General features: G+C 38.1%; 1 protein-coding gene across 4 annotated transcripts in view; it reads right to left on the minus strand.

Annotated features, from left to right (window-relative positions):
• RGS12 (regulator of G protein signaling 12) overlaps positions 1 to 17,267 on the minus strand; it is an 86,145-nt gene extending 68,878 nt beyond the window's left edge. The window contains exons 1-2 of one of the 4 annotated variants that reach the window (XM_035324961.1): positions 17,099 to 17,263; positions 10,277 to 12,225 (exon numbers count right to left, since the gene is read on the minus strand). In XM_035324961.1, coding sequence (XP_035180852.1) covers positions 10,277 to 12,133 — 1,857 coding nt within the window. In that variant the 5' untranslated portion in view covers positions 12,134 to 12,225; positions 17,099 to 17,263. Of the gene's footprint in view, positions 1 to 10,276; positions 12,226 to 17,098 lie in introns of all 4 variants that reach the window. The other 3 variants (XM_035324955.1, XM_035324957.1, XM_035324956.1) reach the window with 3 other exon arrangements.
• Between the last annotated feature and the right edge of the window lie 8,197 nt (positions 17,268 to 25,464).

Below are 25,464 nucleotides of genomic sequence, written 5' to 3' on the forward strand. Positions count from 1 at the left end.
GAAGAGAGAGAGGGGTAAGCTGTAAAAAGGGGAGCTAATCTAAAACGTTAAAAATCTGCTACTCTACCAAGCCTGATCATCTAAATTTATAGAGGGAGGTTTTCAAACACTTTCAAAACTGTTCCACAATGAAAGATAATTTCAAAGGCGAAAAAAACAAAAGAGTGAAATCATTTTTTAAAAATGTTTGAGGGGAAAAAAAAGGTCCTTGCAAGTCATGAACAAAGTTTTAAGAGCTCTAAATAAATAAATAAAATAAAAAATAAAAAGAAGTCACTGATATGTAATCGCTTTGATCAAAATTGTTTTCTCCTTCTGACCGGGTGGCAACTGGCCACCCTGCTCAAGAGAATCAATTCCCCACATAAGCCCTAAAAAGCCCAATCAATTAGGTTCTTGTCTCCTAATGTCTCCTAAAAAGCCCAATCAATTAGGTTCTTTTAATAAAAAGTCTGTCTATGAGCACCTGCACAAGTGTCAATTGCAGTATTTATTTCTGATAAAACACCTCTGAAAATTACATAACAAAATGAGGATGCTGATTTTCACAGATTTTATGGTGAAAGAAAAAGGAATACTACCATTAGAAAGGCCCCCATTTAGGGAGTTCAACTGATACAGAATTTACTACATTCTGTGTGTAACAAACCTTAATTATTGTCACTATAAAATCATCTAATTTGAAACTGTCCAACTCTTGTTTCCAGCTATTTAAGCTTTTAAAAACACTCCCTGCTTTTAGATTTGACTCTTTGACTTTGTATAGTAAAGTGCATAATAAGCATTTTAGTGCAGAACCCAGATGCACAGAGTTCATAAAATTTGAAACTTCTGTGGATATTCAAAACATGACAAATTTACTCTCGGATATTAAACAGCAGAAGGGTCAGGCCGAAGCAGGAGTTCATCTTTACAAAACCATGCAGTTTTAAGATTTCAGGAGAAGAAAAGTTATGGGAAACACAGATGCCACAGTAATCCCTTGTAGTCAATGTACTACAAGGTCAAAGTCAGAGTGTGTAATGCAAAACTATTAAATAATCCTGGAAGTCCTGGGGAAGGAAGAACAAAGAAGCAGATACAAATACTATTCTGCTATCAATATTAGTCTCAAACCCTGCTCTGCCGCAGCTGCATACTGCATACAGTTTTGAGCGCCACAGTTTAAGAAGGACATAAAACTATCAGAGAGCATCGAAAGGAGGGCTACAAAGATAGTGAAGGGTTTGAAGGGGAGAATGTATGAAGAGCAGCTGAGGTCCCTTGGTTTGTTCAGCCCAGAGCAGAGCAGGCCAAGGGGAGGCCTCATGGCGGCCTGCAGCTCCCTCACGAGGGGAGCGGAGGGGCAGGCGCTGAGCTCTGCTCTCTGGGGACAGCGACAGGACCCGAGGGAACGGCATGGAGCTGGGACAGGGGAGGGTCAGGCTGGGGGTTAGGGAAAGGTTCTGCACCCAGAGGTGGTTGGGCACTGGGACAGGCTCCCCGGGGCAGCGGTCAAGGCCCTGAGCCTGCCAGAGTTTAATAGCATTTGGACAATGCTCTCAGACGTGTGGTTGAATTTTTGGGTGGTCCTTTGGGGACCCAGGAGTTGGACTTGATGATCCTTATGGGTCCCTTCCAACAAGGGATATTCTGTGATTGTATGATTCTTAATCTTTCTCTGATGTCCACTATCATCCATAACCTCCCATTCTCCTGATTGGGTGTCCTGGTAGTTGAGTGCCCCTGCACTACAGCGAGGCAAAACAGGCAAGACTGTAGGCCATGACCTTCCTTCAACCCTCCTTCTATCAGCTGGCATCAAATGTTCCTCTGCCTAAAAAGTGACAGTGCTGAGTCGCATGACTTATAAAGAGAGAGTCTGTGTGGCCTCAGAACAGGATGCATTAAAAAATAAGGTATGTTGGGTTTGGATCTCTCATACCCTCAAGGGTATAAAGGAATCTGGGAGGGAAATAAGAGAGCTTGCTGTGGTCCAGTCCCCTGGACCATAACAGATAGAGATTCAGAAAGCCCCAGGGTATAGGTGGGCATGGTGAGAGAAAAGGCTCCGTATGATGGGGGGGGGGGGGGGGGGAGAAGAAAGAATTAACACCCTTCAGGGTGCACTGCTGCCACCATTATGGATTGACATCACCTCTTAAAATCAAATTAGATGGTGACAGGCTAATTAAAAGAGGCATAGCATCCTTCAAACATTACAGACAGCTTTCCACAAGCTTTAATGACACTACAATTCTGCCTTTGGGGTTGTTTTTTTTTTTTCTTTGGGGGGTGTGGGGAGTAGGGGCAGCAGTGTGACAAAAGATAAAAACAGTATTAATCACCATTACTGGTCCATGGATTTGATCACATTTAATCTTAACTCTTTAATAAGGACACATTTCACTACCCTCTAACCATTACAGCAGCATCTTTGATGGCAGTTGGGCCCATACTATAACCAACAACCAGGTAAAATCTCATATAATAATTCTACGTGCTTTGGGAAGACGCAGAAGAGAGGATGTCCTGTCACCCCAGAGTGCCAAGTAAATAAAATCTGTTGCTTATCTCATTACTGAGGATACCAGGCACAGAATACCGACCATCCAAATTGTGGTGCTATCCCTAATTTCTTTTCAAAAACACATATTGATGATACCAAAGCAGATGGAGATCATTTTTTCAGCATAACCAGGTATTAGTTTATTGTACGAGCTAGATGCCTATCAGTTGGAAACTGAGGAGAAACAGAAAGACCTGAGGATATCAAGGCAAAACATTAAAAAAAAAAAATCAAGGAGATACAGAATAACTGGTTTGAAATTATCATAAACATTAGCTAGGAACATTAAGGAACTATGGCTCAGTGCTCAGTAACAACCAAAAAGGCAATCATCAGAGAGGCAATCATCAGAAAGGCAATCATCAACCAAAAGGAATCATCAGAAAATGAAAAGAAAACAATAAATTAGCTTTATGAATGCACTACCTACCAACACATTTTCAAAATTGCTTATAGTTCCGGTTAACTGATCTCAAAAACAATACCGTAGGAGTAAGGGATGAAGATTACAATTCTGTAAAAACTTTTGTATGGGAAGAGACTAGGCTAACTTCCACCTCAAAAATTCATGATTCGGGGGTGAGATTTAAAAGAAAATTAAATGACATGGGATAAATAAATAAATAGGGAATTAGATTGTTCAGTATTTCTCATGACAAATATTAGAAGGTGAGAAATGAAATCGTATAGGAAAAGACAACTATGTACTGTCTTCTTTCCATTCTATTAAACTGTGAAATATGTCAGGTGAAATATATCAGGAATGCCAAAGGTACACTTGAGTTTAAGGAACAACAAATTCAAGAAAAAAGGCTTACAAAGGTTATTAAACACAATGATGTGGATTCAGTCTCCACCTGAGGAAAGCCTCTAAATCACATTGCTGAAAATTAGGATACATTTTCTGTGTTTTTCTAAGCTGCTGCTCCTGGCTAGCATCCAAAATAGGATATTGACCTCAGTATTGGATACCTCATCTGATAGATATGGATGTTTTTACTCATTTGTTCTTACAAAATAAATATTAACCACTAGTGCCATATGGCTATGAAAAAAGTAAATGATATGAAGAGGTATTATATGAGGTATTTACAATAGAGATTGGAAAATGTACACTACAACTACATGAAATCCTTACCAGGAAATTGGTGTGAAATTTTAGTCACCTATCTCCCAGAAAGAATTTAAATTTGAATAGTTTCTGAAAAGGGCTACTGAAATTACCAGGAGAATGAAACTTTACTTCCCAGAATACTGAGAGATTTAGCATTCCCCATCAAACAACATGAAAGCTCAAAGAGAATATACCTTCTATGCAAGACTTAGGACTGGAAGATAAACCAAAGTTTCTACCATCATAATAGTGATGTCCTGGAATAATTTTCCTGCAGAAGTCAGGGTGCAAACACATTTTTTTCAAAGGTATATCTGCTAAGTGTATGGGAGGAATGACAACACAACTACCTTAAAGAGCCAGAATTTGGTTTGATGATGCAAAATATCCTTCTCTGATACTCTCTTTGCAAATTTATTGTCTTAATTGCCATTTTAATGATGGAATGCATTTTCAAGCCTTTCTCTTTAAGCTTCATTTCTTCATGTTTTTACTTAAACACTTCAGGCGGGTTTTAAAGATTCCTTTTTTTATTTCTGTTAATTAAAGACCTTTATTCTACATAATAAACACAATGGGTTGGGTTTCTGTTTTTTTGAAGGTAACAGCACTTAGCCTATAGACTAATTCTATAAACTCTATATTAAAGCTTTTATGCTAAAAACTTAAAGCCATTTTTAAATAATCTTCAATTCATTCTGTGCTAATTATTTTCCTCCACACTATTCTCTTATTTCTCTTTGTTTCTTAAGATGCCGTCTTTCCTTGTGGCTTCACAACTCAAATTCAGAAACCTTTAAATACCTTCTCCCCTTAAATTGAAATGAGATTTCTACAAAGTCAATGTTGCTCTGAAGACACTTATTCTTCAGATTTTATTTGACTTCCCTTTCAGATAAAAGCACCTAGCATTATTTTAGATTTTTATACATTTGGAAGATCTTAGAGTTGGCCATTTTTTTAAAATCATTATTTTAAAAGATTACAATACAAATGCAAAGCTGCAGGAAATTTCTAAATATTTGGTTTTCATTTTTGAACAGCACACACTATCAGAGGTCCTACTGTACATGAATACCTCTGAGCAGATAATTCACATCAGCACATTTTCAGATCTAGCTTGGTATTTGGGATTTCAGCTGTGTTTTAAGGTATATAATGTGTATTTCAAATCAGATCAAATTCCAAAGGTTTACATTAAATTGTACTTCATAAGAATAGCAATCCATCTGCCATTAATGCTGCTTTATAAACAGCTGGGGTGGAACAATTTAAGTGAGAGAGCAAACAGAACTGTAGAGGAAAGGGAAAAAAACCACAAGTAATTATACAACAACAACAAAAAAAATATGGGAACCACATAGCTTTGCCAACATTGTCTTTGCCTCTCAAATATCTGCCTCTCACTTAGCTCACCACCCAGTTACCAACATTAAAAACTGCAGTTCTTGGACTTGAAGCAATTTTTTTTAAAAAGTAATCCAAAAATATAAACATTCTATTCTTAACTTGAATAGAGTATCTTTTTAAATTTTACTTGCTTTGAAAACAAAGAGAAGTTCTAAAGTACAGATAAATTTCTGATCAAAACAGAGTAACAGTAAAAGCTAATCTAGAAAATATACTAGCAAGCAAAGATGTATTAGTGAACTCCAGGACAGGTATTGCTACCTAAGTTCTTACAATATTCTCAGTAACTTAAGTCATGAAGTAAATTCCATTATGAAGCATTTGATACATTTTGGGGGTTAAACATAAGTGTAATACCATTGTTCAGTGAGTCTCAGACAACGAATTTATCTATCTTTCCTTCCTCTAAGATCCACAAATACTATTAATTCATAAATTCATACTCCTTACAAGCACAAACTGTAGCATCCTCAAGGTAGAAGTCTTACAAGGAATGTGAAGCAGAAAAGGGTTTCTAAAAAGCAATATTCAAAATTTTAAAAGCCTTTTTAATAGATCTGTCACATTCACTTGGAATAGACTTAGGACCCAAATAGCAGTTATTAAGCTCTGGTTGCAAAACCACTTGTGCTCTCAAATGTTATGTTTGCCTCCACAATATTAAAACAAACTTGTGAGAGGTCACTGCCTAGGTCTCTGTCCTCACAGAGAGAAAACTCAAAGTCTAAACTGACTGTTATGAGGCTTTCCACTAAAAAAAAAAAAAAAAAAAAAGTACTTTCCCAGTAAAATTTAATTTAAAACAGTAACAGCTAGACATATTTTTGGCCAGGCCCTAGCCTGGAATCAGAGAGTGAGAGTTGAACAAAATCAAATGCATTAGATTAATTTAGTCTAGAGGGGACAGCATGTTTCCCTGTTCAGCAATTCCTTAAGTCCCTTGCCAATCCTAACATCCCCTGATGTTTTCATACTTCTTATGGCGCTTCTCTTTTGTGTAACCCAAAACTACGCAGAAGGATCAGTAGGTGGAATGCTGAAGGTGGAAACAACAAGGCAATAGCAACGGAAGCAGCACGCTGCAAAAGGAGTAACAAAGAGGAGAGCAGGAATTATTCCATTCCCACTGAAACCATAATGAGAGTCTTCATCTGCTACTCTTGGAGACCTCATTAAACCACATGCCCCTACCCAGTATCAGTCTTACAGTAATTCAGGCTCTTCTCCCTACCAGAAATCTTCCTTAGTCATGCTGAGATTCAAAGCCTCCCGCTACTTGTTTTAGATTAAGAGGCTTCTAAAAGCCTACAGGAGTCAATTAGTCCCCAGAAGTCTCACAGGATGCTTCCGTAGAAATCTGCTCATGTGAAAATTTGAAGGAACACGGGAAACATGAAGTTCAGTGCAGGAAACGATTGTAGAGGTGCATGGGAGCAAAGATACCAAAGGAAATTAAATCAGAAGAGGTGGAATAGAACTGAGATTTCCCAGATGAACTCACAAATCTCCTCTTCCATGTATGACAACCATTTTAAAAAATAGGGATTAGAAAAATTAATAAATACAGCCATTATAAGAGTATATATATTCAATAATTTAAGGATAAAATCTTTATAATAATATTATAAATCAAAAGAAAAAACAAGAACAACAAAAGCCATGCTATCTAGTGATATTTAATCAAACTAGGCAATTTTATTTTTTTCTCCTATTTGTACTTATATTGAACTTTAAAATGCTGCATAGCCATATAATGAATATTAATGTTAAAAAAACTTCTGTTTTTGCAAATTATCACAAAATTAAATTCGATTCTAATTCAGTAGCTGAAAAAAAATCATCATTAAGGGACTACAACACTAAAGGGAAAACAAAGCTGAGAAAACTCATCTATGTCCCTGCAACAACGAAGTCAAACATCATATACATTCCTACCCATACGATAAACTTCCCACATCCAGTTCTGCAAGTATAACCTCAAGTAGTTGTATAGAGCTTTCTCACATCTACGCTTGTGCTTTATACAATTTGCAAATATTTTATAGGTGTAGCTATAAAAGAGTTTATGCCCTTCTTTTTCCCAACTGGCATTGTACAGTACAGCTTATTTTGCTGTACGGCATGCTCTGATCACTGTTGTTTAGCTGCACAGCAGTTCTGATGGATCCAAATTGCATCTAGGGTCTTGTGTCCTTTCCCCAGTGTGTAACGAGAGTATGCAATGAAAGCTCCGAGGAAAACAGTGTGCAATATGGATGTGCAGAGTCCAGGTCAAAAAATTCTAGCCTTGGTTACCTTTTCTCCTTCTAGTGGTTTCTGCACATTCCCACTTGTAGTAGAATATATTATCCTTCAATACTAATGTAAAAGGAAAAAAAGAACACCCAATTAAAAAGCAATTTAAAGGCTGCTCTGACAAATTAAACATTAGATTCAGATTAGATTCAGCCACTAGGTTATAAAAACATGAACAGAATCCCAAGTGGCCACTTCATATACTTCATTCTAGTGGGCTGCATCACTGCCCATGGCAGGGGGCTGGAACTAGATTGTCTCTAAGGTCCCTTCCAACGCAAACCATTCTATGTTTCTATGATTCCATAACTGGAATGTGTCCGAGCAGGCTATGTAAAATCAGTCCTTATCCCTAAAAAAGGTCACAGGGAGCTGAGGATGTATAATTTTCTAGAATACTGTATCTCATCCATTTGAAAAATGTTTTGGAAGAGACATACCCCTTCTTTCCACAGAAAGCCAAAAGAAAAGTCTGAATTTCTGGGTATCATGCTATTATGAAAGCAAATTTGTGCTCTAGCATACAAAACCGAGACCTTCCCTATTTCTGCAGTAGCTACAAAAGCACATTGGTATGGTGATCAGTAACATGGCATTCCCTGACTATTTTCATTAAGGTGAGAACACAGTCCTACTCCATCTCTGTGAATTATTCTGAATAACACTAAGTGTTTGCAACTCATGCTTGCAAATGATTTCAAGACTTTCATGAGTATTCCTCATCTGTTTCAATAGCCTTCAATAATACCAATGAAAAATTAAAATGCAGAAGAGGTTCTGTTGCCTCAATATGGAGACTAAAGGCTAAAGCCACGTAGGAACATTTTAAATGTCTCTTTTGCAAACAAATTTATTGTTAATCAAAGAATAGAATACTTATTTTACTAGAAAATGCACTTTAAAGGGAAGAGTAATCAAAATATTTTATGTTGGAACATATATTCTGGTATATGCTGGTCTGAGTGATACAGTAGGTGATTTATTATTTCTGTTCACCCACATAGAGAACATCTTTCCCTTTAAAGTGTAAAATTTTCAACGTGATTCTCATTAATATATTCTTGACTTCCAGAACATGTTTCAAGAATTTTTAAAATAAATTTGTGAGTTTTAATTCTCAAATAAATCCCATCCATATTACAACCACAGACACCATGGCAGACACAAATTGTTGCAGAGACCCTCAAGGAGTTTCTCCAGCACCCTGTGGCAGCTGATGCAGCACCTGCAGCTGAAGCTCTCCAGTTCCCAAAGAGCTCTTGTGACCAACATCCACAACTCACCCAGAGCAGGGACTACATTTAGAGGGGCCTTTTCCTTGGCCCATCAGCAAACCTCTTGGCAAGAAGACTGTAAAGTATGTGGTCTACAGGGCAGCAAATACAATTTGATGCTAGGTGGTTTGGGTGGGTGCTGCTTACAAATGAAGCATTTCTGTTTGGATTACTTCTATTTGTTTGGTGATTTTTTTGTTTGTTTGTTTGTTTTGAAAAGCGTGAAACACCTTGTGTTTAAAATCATTTGCTATTCAATATGTTACTGCAGGTCTGGAAAACACTGGGTTGCAGTCAGTTTATCTTAAAAATACTTCAATACATGAAAACGCACACTAGATTTTCTTATCATTTTCAGAATGTTTGTGAAAGTTGTTGGCTTCACCATGAATGCAAAGCAATAAAAATGAATCTCTTTGACACCAAAACCAAAATGTTCTAAAATTCTGTGTTCTGCCCCCTCCAAAAAAATATGCCCAAGCGTCACAGCAACGCAAAGATTTTGTCTCTAACAGTTTGAAACAACTAATGAATCCCTACCGTCACTCACTTTACATAGAGAGCAACAGTTGGATATTTTTCATCAGGTGAAAATTTTCCTTTTTTCCAAAAATAGATTAGGGTAACATGATGGAGACTTGAATCAATTATATAAGCTGATGAAAGAACAATAATTCTTCAAAACTAATTTGGAGAGTGAGGTTCTGTCTTTCCCTGGAGTCAGCAAATGTTTCAAACACAACTCTTTGCCATTAATTCTTTCAATGTGGCACTGATGACCTCCACTTTACCAGAATCCCAGTTATCAACAGCAGACTCCCATGAGATTAGCTCCCTTAACAGGAAAACGTGTATGTGACAAAGGGAACAATGCGTAATTATACTGGATATCCCTTCCACACATTTTTTTTACTATTATTATTTTAAGTCTTCTTGCTTTGGTTTACAGAAGCCCAACAGTAGTCAAAACAAGTAGACAGAGCAGTAAGCTGGAATAAAATTTGAACTACAGTTTACTGGCAGTGTGTTAGATTTGTGACCTAATAATGGACACTAAAACTATTAACAACTAACCTTTAATATAGGTTTAACACAGCTTCTACTGAGAGGTTTGCTAGAGTGAATTTTCATGACATTAAAGTTACCTTAATTTGCTAAAAGTTTATAGCAACTAATGATTAGACTGCAGATCTATAAAAATACGTATCACTAACATAAAGACGGTGGCAAGCCAGCCTTCTAAAAAAAAAGAAGGAATCAGACTGAAGATCCAGACTGTTTCCATTCTTTTGCTGCTGGAGGTCAGAAGGAACTGCAGTTGCTAGAATGTCATGTCTCCTTTTATTGCAATGCCACAACAACATTTGGAAACAATGAAAAGACAAGAAGAAATGTGAGAAAGCTCTAATAGACAACACTTCCAGAAGAAGTACGATTCCAGAGCTGCACTCAATTAAACAGGAATATACAAAGCCTCTAAAAAGGAGAGGGAGACATATTATTTTCTTCATCTGAAATGCTGTAAATGGTAATAATATAAATTTAAGTTTCAGTACGGAGATATCATGGAGTTAAAATACCACAGGGTTGGAGTGGTTTGGGGGTTTTTAGGAACCAGTACAAACATTTTCTTACCTTTTTATCTTCTTTAGACTTCCTAATACTGTGCGGAGGGCCAAATTTGTTTTGCATGCAAAACATCTTCTTGGACCATTCGTTTTTATGAGATTTTAACTGTGGCTGACCAAAGCTGCCATCGACTCTGTATCTGTCAGCTGGAATCTTACTCATTGGAGGGGGGAGAGTCCCGCAGTTAACACTTGACCAGCCGTCTGTAGAATCAGTGTAAGACTCCTGGTCGCTAGCATTTCCGTGCTGCCACTCTTGTAAAACATGCACGGGCAACCATCTCTGATTGCCCACGCCTGCAGTGCTTTTCTTTGATGGGGGCACTGAATTTCGGGAGGAAACCAGTGGAACTTCGATACGGGCAGAAGGACATAAGTGCTTGTTTAAATTTTGAGACTTATCATTCTGAATTACTTCTAAAGGAATGTTTCCTTCTTGTTCATGACAGAAGCCATTCCAATGGGAAGCAGACTGATTTTGTCCCCTTCCTACCGCATTTTCCCATATACTGTTGGGAATATGTTTACTTGGATTGCTCCCCAAATCAACCACAAGAACTCTGTTATTCTTTTCTTCTTGATTGAAATTCCCAATTCCACTATCACTGTTACTGCTTGTGCTGTTATTCTGATGAGCATCTGCATCACCATCAAGAAAAGCCCTTGCACGCATTCCCTCAATCAATTCCCCCATATCCCTGTACAGGACAGAAATAAACTGAAGAACAGGTAGAGATGATGTTGGAAACTCCAGACAGCCATTTGTGTCTGGATCTGCTGTACATTCCAGTCCAAAACGTCTTGCTATGCCCTGGTGAATTTTATGATGAAATAAGTCTGGATCCACCATAAACACGTGGCAAGATGTCCTCAGAACCCCTTCATCTTCCTGAGCCAAGCTCGCATCATCATTTGTCTGCATTGTAACTAATCCAAAGAATCTTCTATCGTCGGGGCAAACAGCGCTGAATGCCAGTTTCTCCGCAGGGTATTCTGCCACCACACCTGATTTGTCACTGCAAAGCTGAATACAATCGTGCATTATCTTCATCATCACTAACGAATGGATTTTTTGTTCCGCCCGTAGACGTCTCATGCACCCACGAATAGCCTGCAAACTCTCATTTTCCAAATTTGAGGTTGTTGAAGGAAGTTCGATTGAGCCTAGGTAGCCTACAATCATAGCAACATTTAAAATGCTTGCATCTAGTCCAAAGTCTTCTGCACTCTCCAGTCCAATTCTAAAAACCGAATCATCATTCGTGACCTTGGACATTTCTTCCTTTGACAGTAGGTTTGGATTGCTTACACTTTCATTTCCAGTTTCATATTTAATAGCAGCAGAATCTGAAAACGATCTTTGTTTTGGTGTGGAATTATCTGAGTTACCAGCACAAAGACTAGGATTCTCAAAGATCATGTTGAAAATGCCACCAGACTGCATTTCTTCAACAACTTTCTCTGCTCTGTTTATGCCTAGAGCTTTAGAGTCAGGTTTAGGCTTCAGCCACCCCTTTCCATCATAAAAGCCAACTTCTTCATCGCTTGAACATGAATCTATATGACTAATCCCTTCAGCAATGACCATGTGGAGGACTCCAGAACACTTCCCAATAAGTTTCACTACATCTTCATGAGAGGCCTTTTTCACATTAATTTCATTAACAGCAAATATCTGATCTCCTGCTTTAAGTCCAACATAATCAGCAGGACTTCCTTTCATAACACAACTAAGAACACAAGGAGCTTGTCCAGAAAGGGTAAACCCATAGCCTGCTCTCCCTCTAGCAACTTCCACACTCCTTATTCGAGGAGGGGCATGCATATTGAGTCGACGTTTGACTGTCTCCCCTGGTCTATACATGTTGTTTGTTTTTTTTCCTGAGACAGGAAAACTTTTAAATAGTCCGGGATTTTGTCATGTTTCACAGTATCACTCCTTCATCTGATGAAGTTCTAAAGAAAGAAAGAAAAAGACATTTTAATTCTCAATCATATTTCAGTTTTTTTAGCACCCAGGATTCCCTTCACTACTCAGAAACATCGCTAGTGAATTCTACCAAAAACCATTGCAAGAGGATTAATACAGCACCCAAAACAGTTTGAAAGAACAGTCATCATTTTATTAATGACAAAGCAGTAGCAAATGCAAATAAAATGGTTGTCCAAAATGACAAAGTAATTTTATGGCAAAACTAAGAACAGGATCCAAGTCTTCGGATGTACAGCCCAGCATTCTTATACTGTGTCATGCTATGTGTTCCCCAAGGCTCCACCGTTTTATCTACTATTCAGTTAACTTCTGGCTCACTGCACCACTGGGATACCACCACGTTAGAGCACATTGAAAATCCTGGATGAAGCTCATCTGCCCTTTCCCAGGCATCTTAAATTTAGGTAATATCTACTGAGCTACAGCTCACCCCTCCTATATATTCAAGGTACAGAAACGAATACCTAATGCATCCATCCAAAACAGGTTAGATAAATTACCCCTAGGGCTGCCTGGCTGATTATAAAGGCAACTTAAAGTGTCTCAGACTTCATCGTTTGCACGTGTATTTCATTTGCATATATAACAATAAACAGGCATTCAATCATGTAGAGACCAAAGGGAACTGAAATCAGATTTACTCTTATACTAATCAATAAATTTACTCAAAAATAACTTCTCAGAAAGCAAACACTATAAAAATTGCATTTCAGTCATTCCAACATCCACATGTTTTAGTTTAGATAAAAACTTCCCAAAAAAGAAGAAAAAAGAAGGAACTCCAAATGCTGCCAGTATTAACCTAGTCTGCAGAAGATTCATGGCTTTATAATTAAGATAAAGCAGCTTTATAGGAACAGTAAGAAAAAGTAGATTTCATTATATTTTGGTATTGACACTGAAGTTTTTAGATGTCTTGTCCAAATTACCCAGATAAGTTCCATTGTTTTAGGCTTCCCTAAGCAAGTTTGACTTTACTTTGGGGGTTTAGTCTATATTTTTTTTTTTGAACAAAGGGACATCAAATTTCATGGTCTCTTTCATGGAGCAGCTGCAATTGGTAATGTAGTATGGTTTCTGCAAATTGTTTTAATATAGCAATTATCTAGTTTCAATAACTAGAGTTCCTCCGTAATTTGAGAAAATAACTTCGCTTTACAAAGTAATGAAACTTCACACTTAACCTTTAGATGGAAATCATAACGTAAGAAATGCTTTGGAAACATTTAACCAGGCTCACACATAGCTGCAAAAGACCCCTGTCAACTTGCATCCAGTCTTGTGTCTCAAGAAAAAGTCTGCCTTTTCCTGTTGAGGCTAAACTTACGACCTCGGAGACTGCTGCGCCTTCAGCTCTCTACTAATAGGTCTGGCACTTTCTGAGGGTACTCATTAAACATCAGTGAACCTGTTCAAGATATACTTCTTCAACAACAACAAAAGCAAACGACTGTAACAACAAATGCCCAACGATAAATAAATACCTGCTACCTAGGAGTATGGATATATAAACGTTTTAATTTATCTTTGAAAGAAAACTTCTGTTCTCCATTGTCTGGAAAATACCCTAATGTGTCCCTTGGGTGCCCCCCAACACTGTGCTGCTAAACTGGTTAACAGAAAGCACCATGATTTCTGGCACTAAGAAGTGTGGTACTAGCTTGCAAGAGGAAAGGAAACAATTAGAAGAGTATTAGATTATAAATTATCTGATCAAAAATATAATAAAAAGCAGGAGTCACAAAAAAAAAAAAAATCAGTACTGTAATTCTGAAGCAGCCTATAAAAAAAAAAAAAAAAAGTCTTCCAACTATCTTAACTATCTTTGTAATCAATAAAAAAGAATCCTAAATACGACTTTAAAAAATAAAACTTGATGAAAATGTAGTTAGGCTGCTCTTGGGAAGAAGCGAACTGTCCTGCCTCACCATTCTGCGCTTGCTGTGAGGACTCCATTCTATATTCTCTATTCCGGAGTCAATTTATCTATTTGCCTTCCTAACCTCTGCCCCTTACGCATCAAGCATTTATTGAAGGGGTTAACAGCTGATAAGGGAACGTCATTCCAAAACCTACGATGACCATAAAAACAAAATAGCAGGCTGCGTATACCGCGTTACTTGTCTCTAATGTCAAGGTCCCAGAGCTGTGAAGACTTATAGCTATAATTTATTTGCGTAATTTCATGTGTGTATGTTAAGAGTGAAAAGTCTTTTAATGTCAAATCAGTTCTTAATACATATATAATATATATAAATGCACATACAAACACTTAAAAAGAAAAGAAAAAAATGTTTACATCACTGGAAAAGCTATCACTTCTTCACCTCCATAGCTGAATATTATTGAATATTACTTGTAGCTACTACAGCCATGACAAATAACTGCTCGCAGAATTTATCTAAGAAACTTGAGAACAAAGGACCAATGTGGCTCTTCTGCAAGAACCCTCAGCATTGAAATATGCTTTACTACAACAATGGCATGACAGGCAAATGGAAAATTTTCAAAAATAATGTTTTTCATAACCAGGGAGATGCCAAGAGAGAATGGTTGTGTTACAAACTGTTAATAAACAAGTTATAAATATATATGCATCTTACAGCCTGATTTCAAAACTAAATCCTCTAATTGCCTAAGTTTTCTTTCTGTTTCTTTGCAGACTTGAAACCTGGAGCTAGAGAGATATGGCACTAAATTGGCACAAACTTCCATGGTTTCAAAGCAACCGCACCTGAATATTCTTTTACTGTAGGAGATTACAAAATGTGTAATGCACTCAGGGCACTGATAGAAAGCTTTGTATGTCTGCATGTTTGCTAAAATGCTAAATTGTTAGGGAACAATATAACCTGTGTAACTTGTCACGTGTGACCAAAGATAAAATTGGGCTGTTGATTTTCAGAACAATACTGAATCTTACCAAGACTATTACTAATATGCTGCTGTAATTCTAATAGTTATGGCACTGAATTTTATTACTTTGATAGCATAACTATGTTATGTGATTAAATCATACACAGTTGGTCAGAAAAATGCTCACACCGTGATATGACACATGGCCAAGCTTACTTTGACTTTCTGCTACCACTAAGTATGACAAAGTAAGCCTTAAAGAAAAAGAAAGTCTTTACAGTAGCAAAACACATTAATGAGTGTCAGTCAGGAGGATATATGCATTTTAAATAAGAAAACAGGACTCAACAAAAGAAAAGCTGAATAATTTGTAACACAAAGTAACTAAAACTTATGCAAATAACATAGCTTAGTAAGTGCATTGAAATGTCACAAAGACACTGAAAATATAGAATTGCTGCTATCATTTGAAAAACACTGAAAACAGAATTACTACTTTGATTTCAGAAAGCTTAGCAAAATTTGTGCCAACACAGCTTAGTAACAGGACACAGAACAAATAGAGTTTAATAACTGAAAAATATTTCAAAGCGCATTTCAGACAGAAACACTAACCCATACAACTTAAGAGTTGTTCAAGTCTGTGTAATGACATAATTTGCCCATATACATCAGCTTTGTCACAAAGGTGTCAAACAAAACCAGCGTACAATCTGGTCTACCATTGCAACCTATTATTTTTGAGGTAGAACACACCAAAAATACCAGTTACCATTGAGCTGTACATAAAGAAATTCAGTGTCTCAGGGATAAAGTAATGTTTTTATATATCCATGCTAGCTTTTCATAACATTTCTTGAGCTCTCTACTACAGAGGAAATACTAATTTGCTTACTTTCAAGGGAGAGAGGTGATTTGCTTCCTGCTCCTGCTCACTCATAGCAACAAAAGAGCAAACAGAAACGGCAGATATACTCCTAACTTAGCCTGCAACCTTAACGGTTACAGAGGGCACGTGAAAGCAGTTACATGAAGGAGAACATGGAAATTAAGACTACATTGCTGACCACCAGCTCATCTTGAGAAGCCTTTGGAAATGAGGTGAGACTCAGCACTGCCGTACCCATGTTAACGTGCTTTCTTGGTGGCAGTGGTGGGGTTTTTTGGAGAGGTAGAGAACTAGTTGGCTTCATTTTGTTTCTCAATAGCGAGACCATAAGATGATAAACTGCAAAGTAGAAACACAGAGGAGAAAGACTGTTCCCTCACCCTTCACATGAGTCTTGAAGTACTGCAACACTCTTCACTCAGCATCTTACTCTACTCATTAACGCAAAACCGACTTTCACAAACGATGCTACTACAAAGACCAAACGAAGCTGTAAAATTTGAATTCCACTCACTATTAAAATGTGGTATGTGTTTATAGACAAGTTACACAAGAAATATAACAGGACAAACTGTCGAAGACAGCTACCAGTTGTTCGGGAGCTTGGGTGGGACAGTGTTTTAATCACATATCAGCGTTCCCCAATTGGCAAAACATACCATTATGGTTCCTGTGCGACCGCTCTGCCAGAAAGTCATTAAGCGCACCTAGCATGATCATTCAAGAAATATCGACTTTAATTAGCAACAGCAGGCTGAAAAACATTTGTTAACAAAAACTCCTCTCACGGCAAAGGCAAGGTACGGAGCGTCAGGAACACGGCGGAGTGTTCGCTGGGCTGCGTGACAACCGAGGACGAAGTTTTCTAAAGCTGCTGTATAAACAGCCGCGTACTTACAATCAGGATTAGTTTATTTGTTGTACTTAAGAAAGCGAAAAGATGTTGGTGGTGGCTGGGCTCCTTTTTTTGTTGTTTCCTTTTTGTGTCGCCCCCCCCCCCCCCTCCTCTTTCTCCTCCTCCCGCCCCAGCCCGGTCCCAAAGAGCCGGGCAGCAGGGCTGGGGGCTGCCCCGCCCGGCCCCCCACACTCACCTCGGTCCCCTCAGGACTCCGGCCGCTCCGGGAGGCGCCACCTTCCCCCCCGGTCACCGAGGAGACCGCCGCCGGGCTCCGCCGCCCCGCGCCGCGGCCACTGGCTGCGAGGAGCCGTCAGTCAGCGCGCTCACCCGGCACGGCCGGCGGGCGGCTTCCCGGACAGAGAACGGGGAGAGACAATACCCGCCGCCGGAGAACTACAGCTCCCGCCATGCCCTGCGAGCGGCCGGCTCCCTGAGACCGCAGGGAGAGGGTCGCGCGGGGCATGCCGGGCAGTGTAGTTCTTTCTACAGTCCTGTTCGGGGAGGGCAATGCGCAAGCGCGGGTTGCTGGCGCCCGTTCGAATGGGGGCTTCGGGGAGTGGGGCAGTGGCGAGACCTGGGCGGGTGAAGTGAAGTGAAAAGCCAAGTGAAAAGAGAAGTGAAGTGAAAACGTGAAAAGTGAATAAGTGAAGTGAAGAAGTGAAGTGAAGAAGTGAAGTGAAAAGTGAATGAAAAGTGAAGTGAAAAGTGAAGTGAAAACGTGAAAAGTGAATAAGTGAAGTGAAAAGCAAAGTAAAGTGAAGAAGTGAAGTGAAGTCACACAGCAGCATCCTCCTGGAGCTGGTTCTCGTCTGAGGATGCAAAATCCGCTCCAGGCACAGTGGGTAGAGAAGCACAACCTACGGCTCTGAAACGGTGCTGAGGCACATGGCAGGGCTTGGGGGGCGCATCCAGCAGGAGCCCTGCCTTTGGGGTGCTGGGGGAAGGCGAGGCAGGCCCTGCCACGGTTACAGGTAGAGCTGATGGTAAACATCAAGCCCCCCATGAGGAGGAGTGAGGTGTCCCTTGGGCAATCAGACACCTGAAGGGCCAGATTAGGTGTAGTTGGGTGCGCTATTTCTGATTTTCTAGGCTTTTGGAAGCCATCCAGAGGGAACAGGATACAGCTGGCGAGTTCTCAACACACACTGCCATCAGCTCTTTTGGGAAAGACTAGGAAAGTGTTACTGAAACGGGAAATGGGAAGAGGGGAAGCTGACACAAGGAAAAGTGAACATCAGTTATGAAGCTCCCAAGGAGTATAAGGTCTAGGAGAAGGGAAGAATTAACCAAATGTGTTTGCCTTTCCTACAAAACCTGAGAAGTTTTGTAATTCTTATATGCTTTAGAAAAAAATTGTGATCTTTAATTGTGAACAACAACCTGTGGAAATACTTTGAACATAGGGGATTTATTCATTTCAGTGGCTATTTCTAGGCAAAGAAAACCAGAAATGGAGCTGAACCTATCAGTCACAAGAAGGACAGCACTCGTCTTTTCTTTCAGATTTTTTTCCCCAGAACAGGACATATAACCTACAACTCAATGCCACTGGCTTGTCTGTAACAAAACTTTTAAGTTTTAAAAATGTGGCTTGATGGTTTAACTTCAGTATTTTCTTTAATTTTTATCCAATATAGGAAATTGTTCCTTAGTATCCCCTGCCATTTCTCAAATGATTACAGCGTACTGGAGATTTTGGGGAAAAATAAAACTGCAGGCCAAAAGAAAAGGGAAAAATAAAGGATCCTGCCCTTCCAGTCCTACCCCCATCTTCTCATTTTGCTTCTATTTTCCTTGTAAGTCCATCCCAAACAGATATCTACCAACAAGAAATATTTCAGATCAAGTTAGATCCCAGTTTTGTTCTCACAACAAGTTTAATAAGAAAAGCTTCCAAAGAGGAAAATAATTTAATAAAACAAGCGTTACTTCTTTTCTTCATCCTCTCAGAATACATTGCAGCAGGTTAGTGTAAAATTACATGACAGATCTGCTAACTTCTCCAGACTCACCACGTCATATAAAACTAATTATTCATCCTTTAGGGAAGCCAAAAACTCAAAACATAAAAAGGAAAATTAATTGATTTTAACCCTCAGATAAATGTTGGTACAACAGTTTTCAAAATACTCTTTAAAGATCTAAAGTTGCCTAATTACGTGATGGTTACTTATCCCTTTGACTAGGAAGATTTCACAAGGAGAACAATTGCCTTCTAATTTTGTAAACCGTGCTGGTTTGTCATCCCTTAATAACTCAATTATTTCCAGCTTCCATGTGAGGTTGTCAAGACTATATGTCTTTTGCAATTATTTCTGCCTTTCATGCTACCTTAACAGATCTAGCATCAACCTAGCCCACCTGCTTCTCTGCAGAAGGGAAGATCAGTGACCCATGTAGCTCAGACTGACATTGTAAGCATTTGTAACAGATGAAAATCTCTTTGAAAGTGACAGCTAGAAATAAATGGGAATTGTAACTATCTGCAGAGGTATTTGCAGGTATCCCATTACATTTTTTTTTTCAGTTAATACAAAGAATCAAAATCAGTTTTATTTTTCAAAGAAGAGGGATACTAAGTGGTGTCATCCTCCAATAACTACAAAGTAATTACTCCAGGGCAGCACTAGACTATCTCCTCAGCAGGTACTGAAGTTGGTCTGTTCATGATAGTGAACAGAACCAATAGGACTTTGGTAGTAGCACAGACGTACGTAATTAATCTGACTTTGCAGAAGGAACTCTGTATCATAGCTGAATTTCCTACATGAGTATTGCTCAGCAAGGAAGAAGTGAACATCCAGGCAGACAAGGCAACAGGTGTGCTCACACAGCCTGCCTGCAGTCAGGAGCACCCGCCTCGTCATGAATGAATTTAGTGCTTTTCTTCAGCATGGGTGGAAATGATGAATAAGCTGACAACAATTCTGTGTTAAAATCTGGGAAAAGGTGATTAATGGCCCCTCAAATGTCCGCACAAGATCTGGGCTATAACTTGTCTTACTGCTTTGGAAGGAGTGTGAAACAAAGTAATAAGGATCTGTGCCTTAAAGACTTTGGCTCGCAAGCCTAAGTAGCTTACTGTTGGGAGTACAAATATCTCTATCTAACCAAGGGTGGCAGTCACAAAACTGCTCGTCAGATTTGCTTTGGAGAGATTTACAATGTATACTTTAATGAAGTATTATTGCTGTTACAGACACCAGATGAGAAGTCAGAAAATGAAACTTAGTCCAGCATCCGATGAAAAGTCTACGGGTCTAATTACCAATGTTTAATTACCTTGGTTAAATGAACGAAAGTGTTGGTTGTGCTGAAAATGTTTTATTTTAATCATACAGAAATATCCTTGCACAAATGTCAGTTTTCTTCTTTTAACGTTTTCAGCATGTTCAAAATAATAAAACTGGATATAAATGTCAGCATTAAATGTTCCTTCATTATATAAAATTCATTCTGATTTTCCTGGCTAAATTTTGTTCTTAACATCGGGGAAGATTATATATCATATACATTGTAGTTAGCTTTGTGTTGACAAGTTAATATGCAGTTGGGAGCTAAATCTTCATTAAGAACTTATTTTCTAAAATCAAATAGCTAGTCCTTCTTCAGTCAACCATCAGAGTCTGATTCAGAGGATCAGTGAAGATCATGTTTCCCACAGGGAGAACTGCAAGACAAATACAGCCATCAATACCTACCTCGTTTTACTAGTTAATCCAATCTTTAAAGATGCCTTTCCCTTTCTTTTAAATAGTCTTCTCCCTAGTGGGAGACACTCTTGCCAGTGAGGAAATGAAGAAACTATTTTTATATAAATGCATTTTGTTTTGTATGATGGTGTTTCCTACCCTGGTATGCTGATGTAAAAAAGTCTACAAGGAGCTGTGAAGCAGTAGAGCTAAACAGGGACACTGATCTTGTTAAATCTTGACTGGCCAGTAGAGGCTATATCCGCTCAAATCCTATTTAGATATAAAAGGATTGATCTATATACTGTGTGCATCTACTTGGCTTTGTAATTATGTCCTTACCTAGAATGTTATTTGATGAAAGATTACAATATAGTTAAAATACAGCCATTTGTGGGTGGAAGATTCTTGTGCGTACTTACTCAGATATGTGAATGATACGATTTGCAAAACTGAAGGTTTACAAAGTAAACAGTCTGCAACATCTTCCTCTGTGAAAACAGACACAGCCAGACCACAGTAATGAGGGCTCCTTCGGATAGCACTGCAGTATAAATGAAGTCATCCGGTATTTTTGGAAAATGCATGTCACTACAATAGAACGTGCTGTGTTCGTTTTCCTAAATTTATGAACATAAATCAAATTAAGCAATTTGTTGTAAATGAGAGTTGAAAACACTAATCATTTCTTGTTGAGCTCTAGTTTTCCTCCTTCACCTATGACAAGGTATGAGTAAAGCTGGTGTCACGTTAAAGCTGCAGTGCTGATGAGCAACCCTAGTATACACATAACCAAAACATCTACTGCAAGCAAGCATACATAACATACTTCTGCCGAGAACTGGAGACCCAAGAATTGGTTTTGGCATTATTGGTGTCAGCGGAAGCATACAAACCTCTACCCACTGTTACTTGTGGGCAAATGGACAGCATGCGCCTTGCATTCTTCAATCCCCGAGGAATACCTTGCTGAGCCAAAATGGTTTAAAACTTTTAATTTCCTACTGTGTCACAGACACTTTTTCTTCTGGTATCAAAACACATACCAAAAAAAAAAAAAAAAAAAGTATTTTTTCCAAAGGGCTATCTCTGAATACAGAAAATAAGGGCTTTGTGTTTGATTGTTTTTCATTAAGCCTTGGAGCTTTATTCTTACAGTTCAAAATTAAGCTTCCATGGCCTTGCTGCTCTGGTTAAGCAGTATCTTCTCTCCCATTGGGCTCATTTAAGCAGAGTATGTTTCGTCCCATTGGGCTCAAAAATGTGTATTATGCAGTGGCTAAGTTTACAGGTTCTGAAGAGGCATTGTGTATTTTTCTTTCTATAAGGAAAATGGGTATCTCAGGGAAGAATTCCTTGTGGTTTTAAATACCATGACAAAAAAGAAAGTCATTATCATCTCAGACAGCAACGGCTTCTCAAAAGAGTGAGTAAGGGCTATATCGTGACTATGCAAGTGACATATCAGGACTCTGACAGCTAAATTTATTACTAAGTGAGTTTTCCTAAGCAATGAGGCAGCACAAATCTCAGTATGAAAGTGTCACTTTTATCCCTAAAACTCAGGAAAACATGCAAAGTGTTCTCCAAGCTCTTACATGTTTCCATTAAAAGAAAGAATTGAAAATGAGTGCCTGAGACACATGAAGAGGTGATATCAGTAATAAAGTCTCTTCACACATTCCTGTTTAGCATGACCCCTTGATAAAAGACCTTGTCTCCACAAGGCCTTGATAGCAAGTGTAGGAGATTCCTCGGTACCCGCAACACTGCGTCTTAAGGTTCTTCTCAGAACTATGCTAAGGTCTTCCCTCCTACTAAAATTTCTGTTCCACAGTAAAACTTGAATCCTATTCTTACGTATCTGATGGATTAATTCTTTGAACTGGTGGCATTCAACTTCCTCCTTCACCTTTTTAAAGGATATAACATTTGCATGGTGATACAGGTGGATCCTGCTGAAATCTGGGAGATTATGGTTTGTCTTCCACAACCAGCCTTTCCTTGATAATTGCCTCACTTTGAGTTCTCACTCTAGCATAATATCTTAATTTAATCTGAAATAAAAAATTGACCTATGCTTTTTAATTATATTTTTTTTCATAAACCATATTTCTCCTAAGACTAAGTCTGACCACACACCTGACACATCAAGTATATTTTTTGTTTCTTCTTTTTAGCTATGTTTCCAGCTAAAAGATTCGCAGGCATTCTGGGATTCTGAGTTAAGTCAATGAACTGGTGTAGGCACAAACTGTTTAGGTGAATCAATACATGTGGGGAGCTGCATGCTTTTACAGGTATTACTGAGACAAAATTAGTTGCTCTCCACTGCATATGTAGTATGACCATATGCACACACAACACATCTTCAAGGAGTCCAGAAATCTTCCTGCTTCCTGTGGTGAAATTCAGTCAGCTTTTACTGCCTGTTAGCCAACGTGAACCGTCCCTAAATAGGCTGACATCTCTGCATACAGGTGGGATGTATGGACTTAAGCCCTGTGTGGACAGCTTTATTTTTTGTGAAAGATTTACCTCTGGTGTATTTCATCTTTGTCTAGTGAAGTACCAAGTTAAGCTAACTGAAGAAGTATTTAAAATCTACTCATATTAGTTTAAAGAAAGTATACCATTAGGGTTAACATCTAGGTCATGTGCACAAGGTTTTATGTGTTGATAAAGGAAACTGTATTTGATTTAATTATATTGAAGTAAAGATAAAGTAATTATTAAACAGGGAGGGGAGGCATGGGACATAGGACAAATGAGGTGCATGGAGAGTTTTTAAAGTAGTTTTAATTAATTTTCTAAATATATTTACTTTCTAGTTCATAAAAAATTATATTCCTATAGCTTCCCTCCATGAAGCAAGCCTACTTCAAGCTGTGATAAGTGCTTCTCAACATTTAAGTATGTAGAAAATTTTATACCTTTAATTTTATGCACCAACTCATTTTTTCTTACAATACACAGCAACCCAGAACTTACCCCTGAGATAACAAGATATGATCAAGAAGTCAGACTTTCATTGAAAATGTTACAGATGCATTTAAAAATCTAAATTCAGATATGTATTTTTTAGCGTTTTAAACATTTTAAGAATTAGTTGCCAAATTCTTAGGACCTGACGTTAGAAGCAAAATTCAAGACAACAGAAGTTAAAGAGAATTAAAACAGTGATTGATTTCCAGATGACTGAAGGCAATTTCTTTAAAAGATATTTTGGTATGTGCTGCTTTCTATTTCCTTAAAAATGTTTTAAAGCTAGACGACGGATTTGGAATGCAAGCAACACCTTTCTCTACATAGCAAACATTTGACAAAGATACAGCTTTCAACCAGGATCAAACTGAAATCTTATTTGTAGTAATTACCCAGCTCTAGATAACTGGATGGCATTTGCTGCAGATAACTGGTCTGTTTTTCAAAGTAAATACCTGAAATTATTCATCCTCATTTAAAATGTCTTTCAATAAGACACTTTAAAATAACACATAGGAGAATGAAATATTTCCAACATGAAAAATTATGCATAAAAACAGCATTTCACCCCAAAGTGGCAAAGTAATTTAAATGTTTCTGTTAAAACACTTTAAAAGATCAATACAAAAGTTTAATGATGTAGTCTCAAGCTTGCACACACAGGAAGCATGCTACCCATAAAATCAGGGGAAGTAGATTAGCAATCTAGAGACCAGATGGTTAGTATTTACTTGCTGACATAACACCACCAAATGTTCCTAAATTTCTTTTTCAAATTTGCCTTCCACATTACATTATCAGCATAGGAACTGATCCTTGAAACATATACACACACAGTTCATTAAATTTATTTATATGAGTAGTGCCATTGACCTTACTACTAGAGACTTAGTAAGGACTAGTGACAGGCTGACAACTTAGGGTACGTCTTCATAGAGACATAAGCTCTTTTTGCCTATATTGAATTGGACAGACAGTCTGGAAAAATAATTTTAAAAATTCTGTGCATGTGTTTTTCTGCTGGTTTTGTACTTTGCAAAAGAGACAGATAGCCATTTATGGAAAAAATGATAAAGACATTCCATGGCCATAAATATATTGCCTGTTTTGGTGGATAACTATTAAACTTGGCAAGGTAAACTGCCCCTCCAATATGAAATCAAGGATTAAAAAAAAAAAAAAAAAAAAAAAAAAAACAGTTAATTACAAACTATTTTAAACTGCAAATGTTTCTGCCAATGTGTGAAAATGCTATTTAATTATAATGGAATCCTCTTACAAATTATTTAACCCCTCTGGTTTGTGAACAATATATTTGCTTTCAAATATTCATCCAGAGATCATGAGAAAAAAATGTCACTACTTACTGTATGCTATTTTTGACTTGTCTAACTTATCTGTAGATATCTACTCAAAATACACAGTTTCACTATTAGCTCTGTTTTTAAATCGAGTGTTTAAATCTAGTGTTCCTTCTCTTCCTCATAATTAGTAGTTTTATTTGGAGGCATTTACTTTGCCCCTTTACCCAACATATTTCATCCATGATGAAACATTCCACCTTTCATCACATCCCCCTTCTACTCAATTCCTCGCATGCTTCCCAATGTCTCTTTTTCTCATCTGTCTCCTCAGGTTCCTCTTCATTCTATTTTTACATCACTTACAAAGTAACCTGCCTCCAGGCAGTCTATTTCCTCCCCTATTTATTTTTTTCTATTTACACCATCTGTATGTGTGTATGTAATACATGAGCTTCATTTAGTGAAAGTGATATCGTACTGCGCTGACCCAGTACTGCCCTAAAAATAACAAATTTGTTTTCGTGTGCTACAGCTTGCTTGTTGATCACACTTCTAGAAACCATGAGCGAGTTCCTTTA

This window comes from Oxyura jamaicensis, chromosome 4 (genome assembly GCF_011077185.1).
Source record: "Oxyura jamaicensis isolate SHBP4307 breed ruddy duck chromosome 4, BPBGC_Ojam_1.0, whole genome shotgun sequence".
NCBI lineage: Eukaryota > Metazoa > Chordata > Aves > Anseriformes > Anatidae > Oxyura > Oxyura jamaicensis.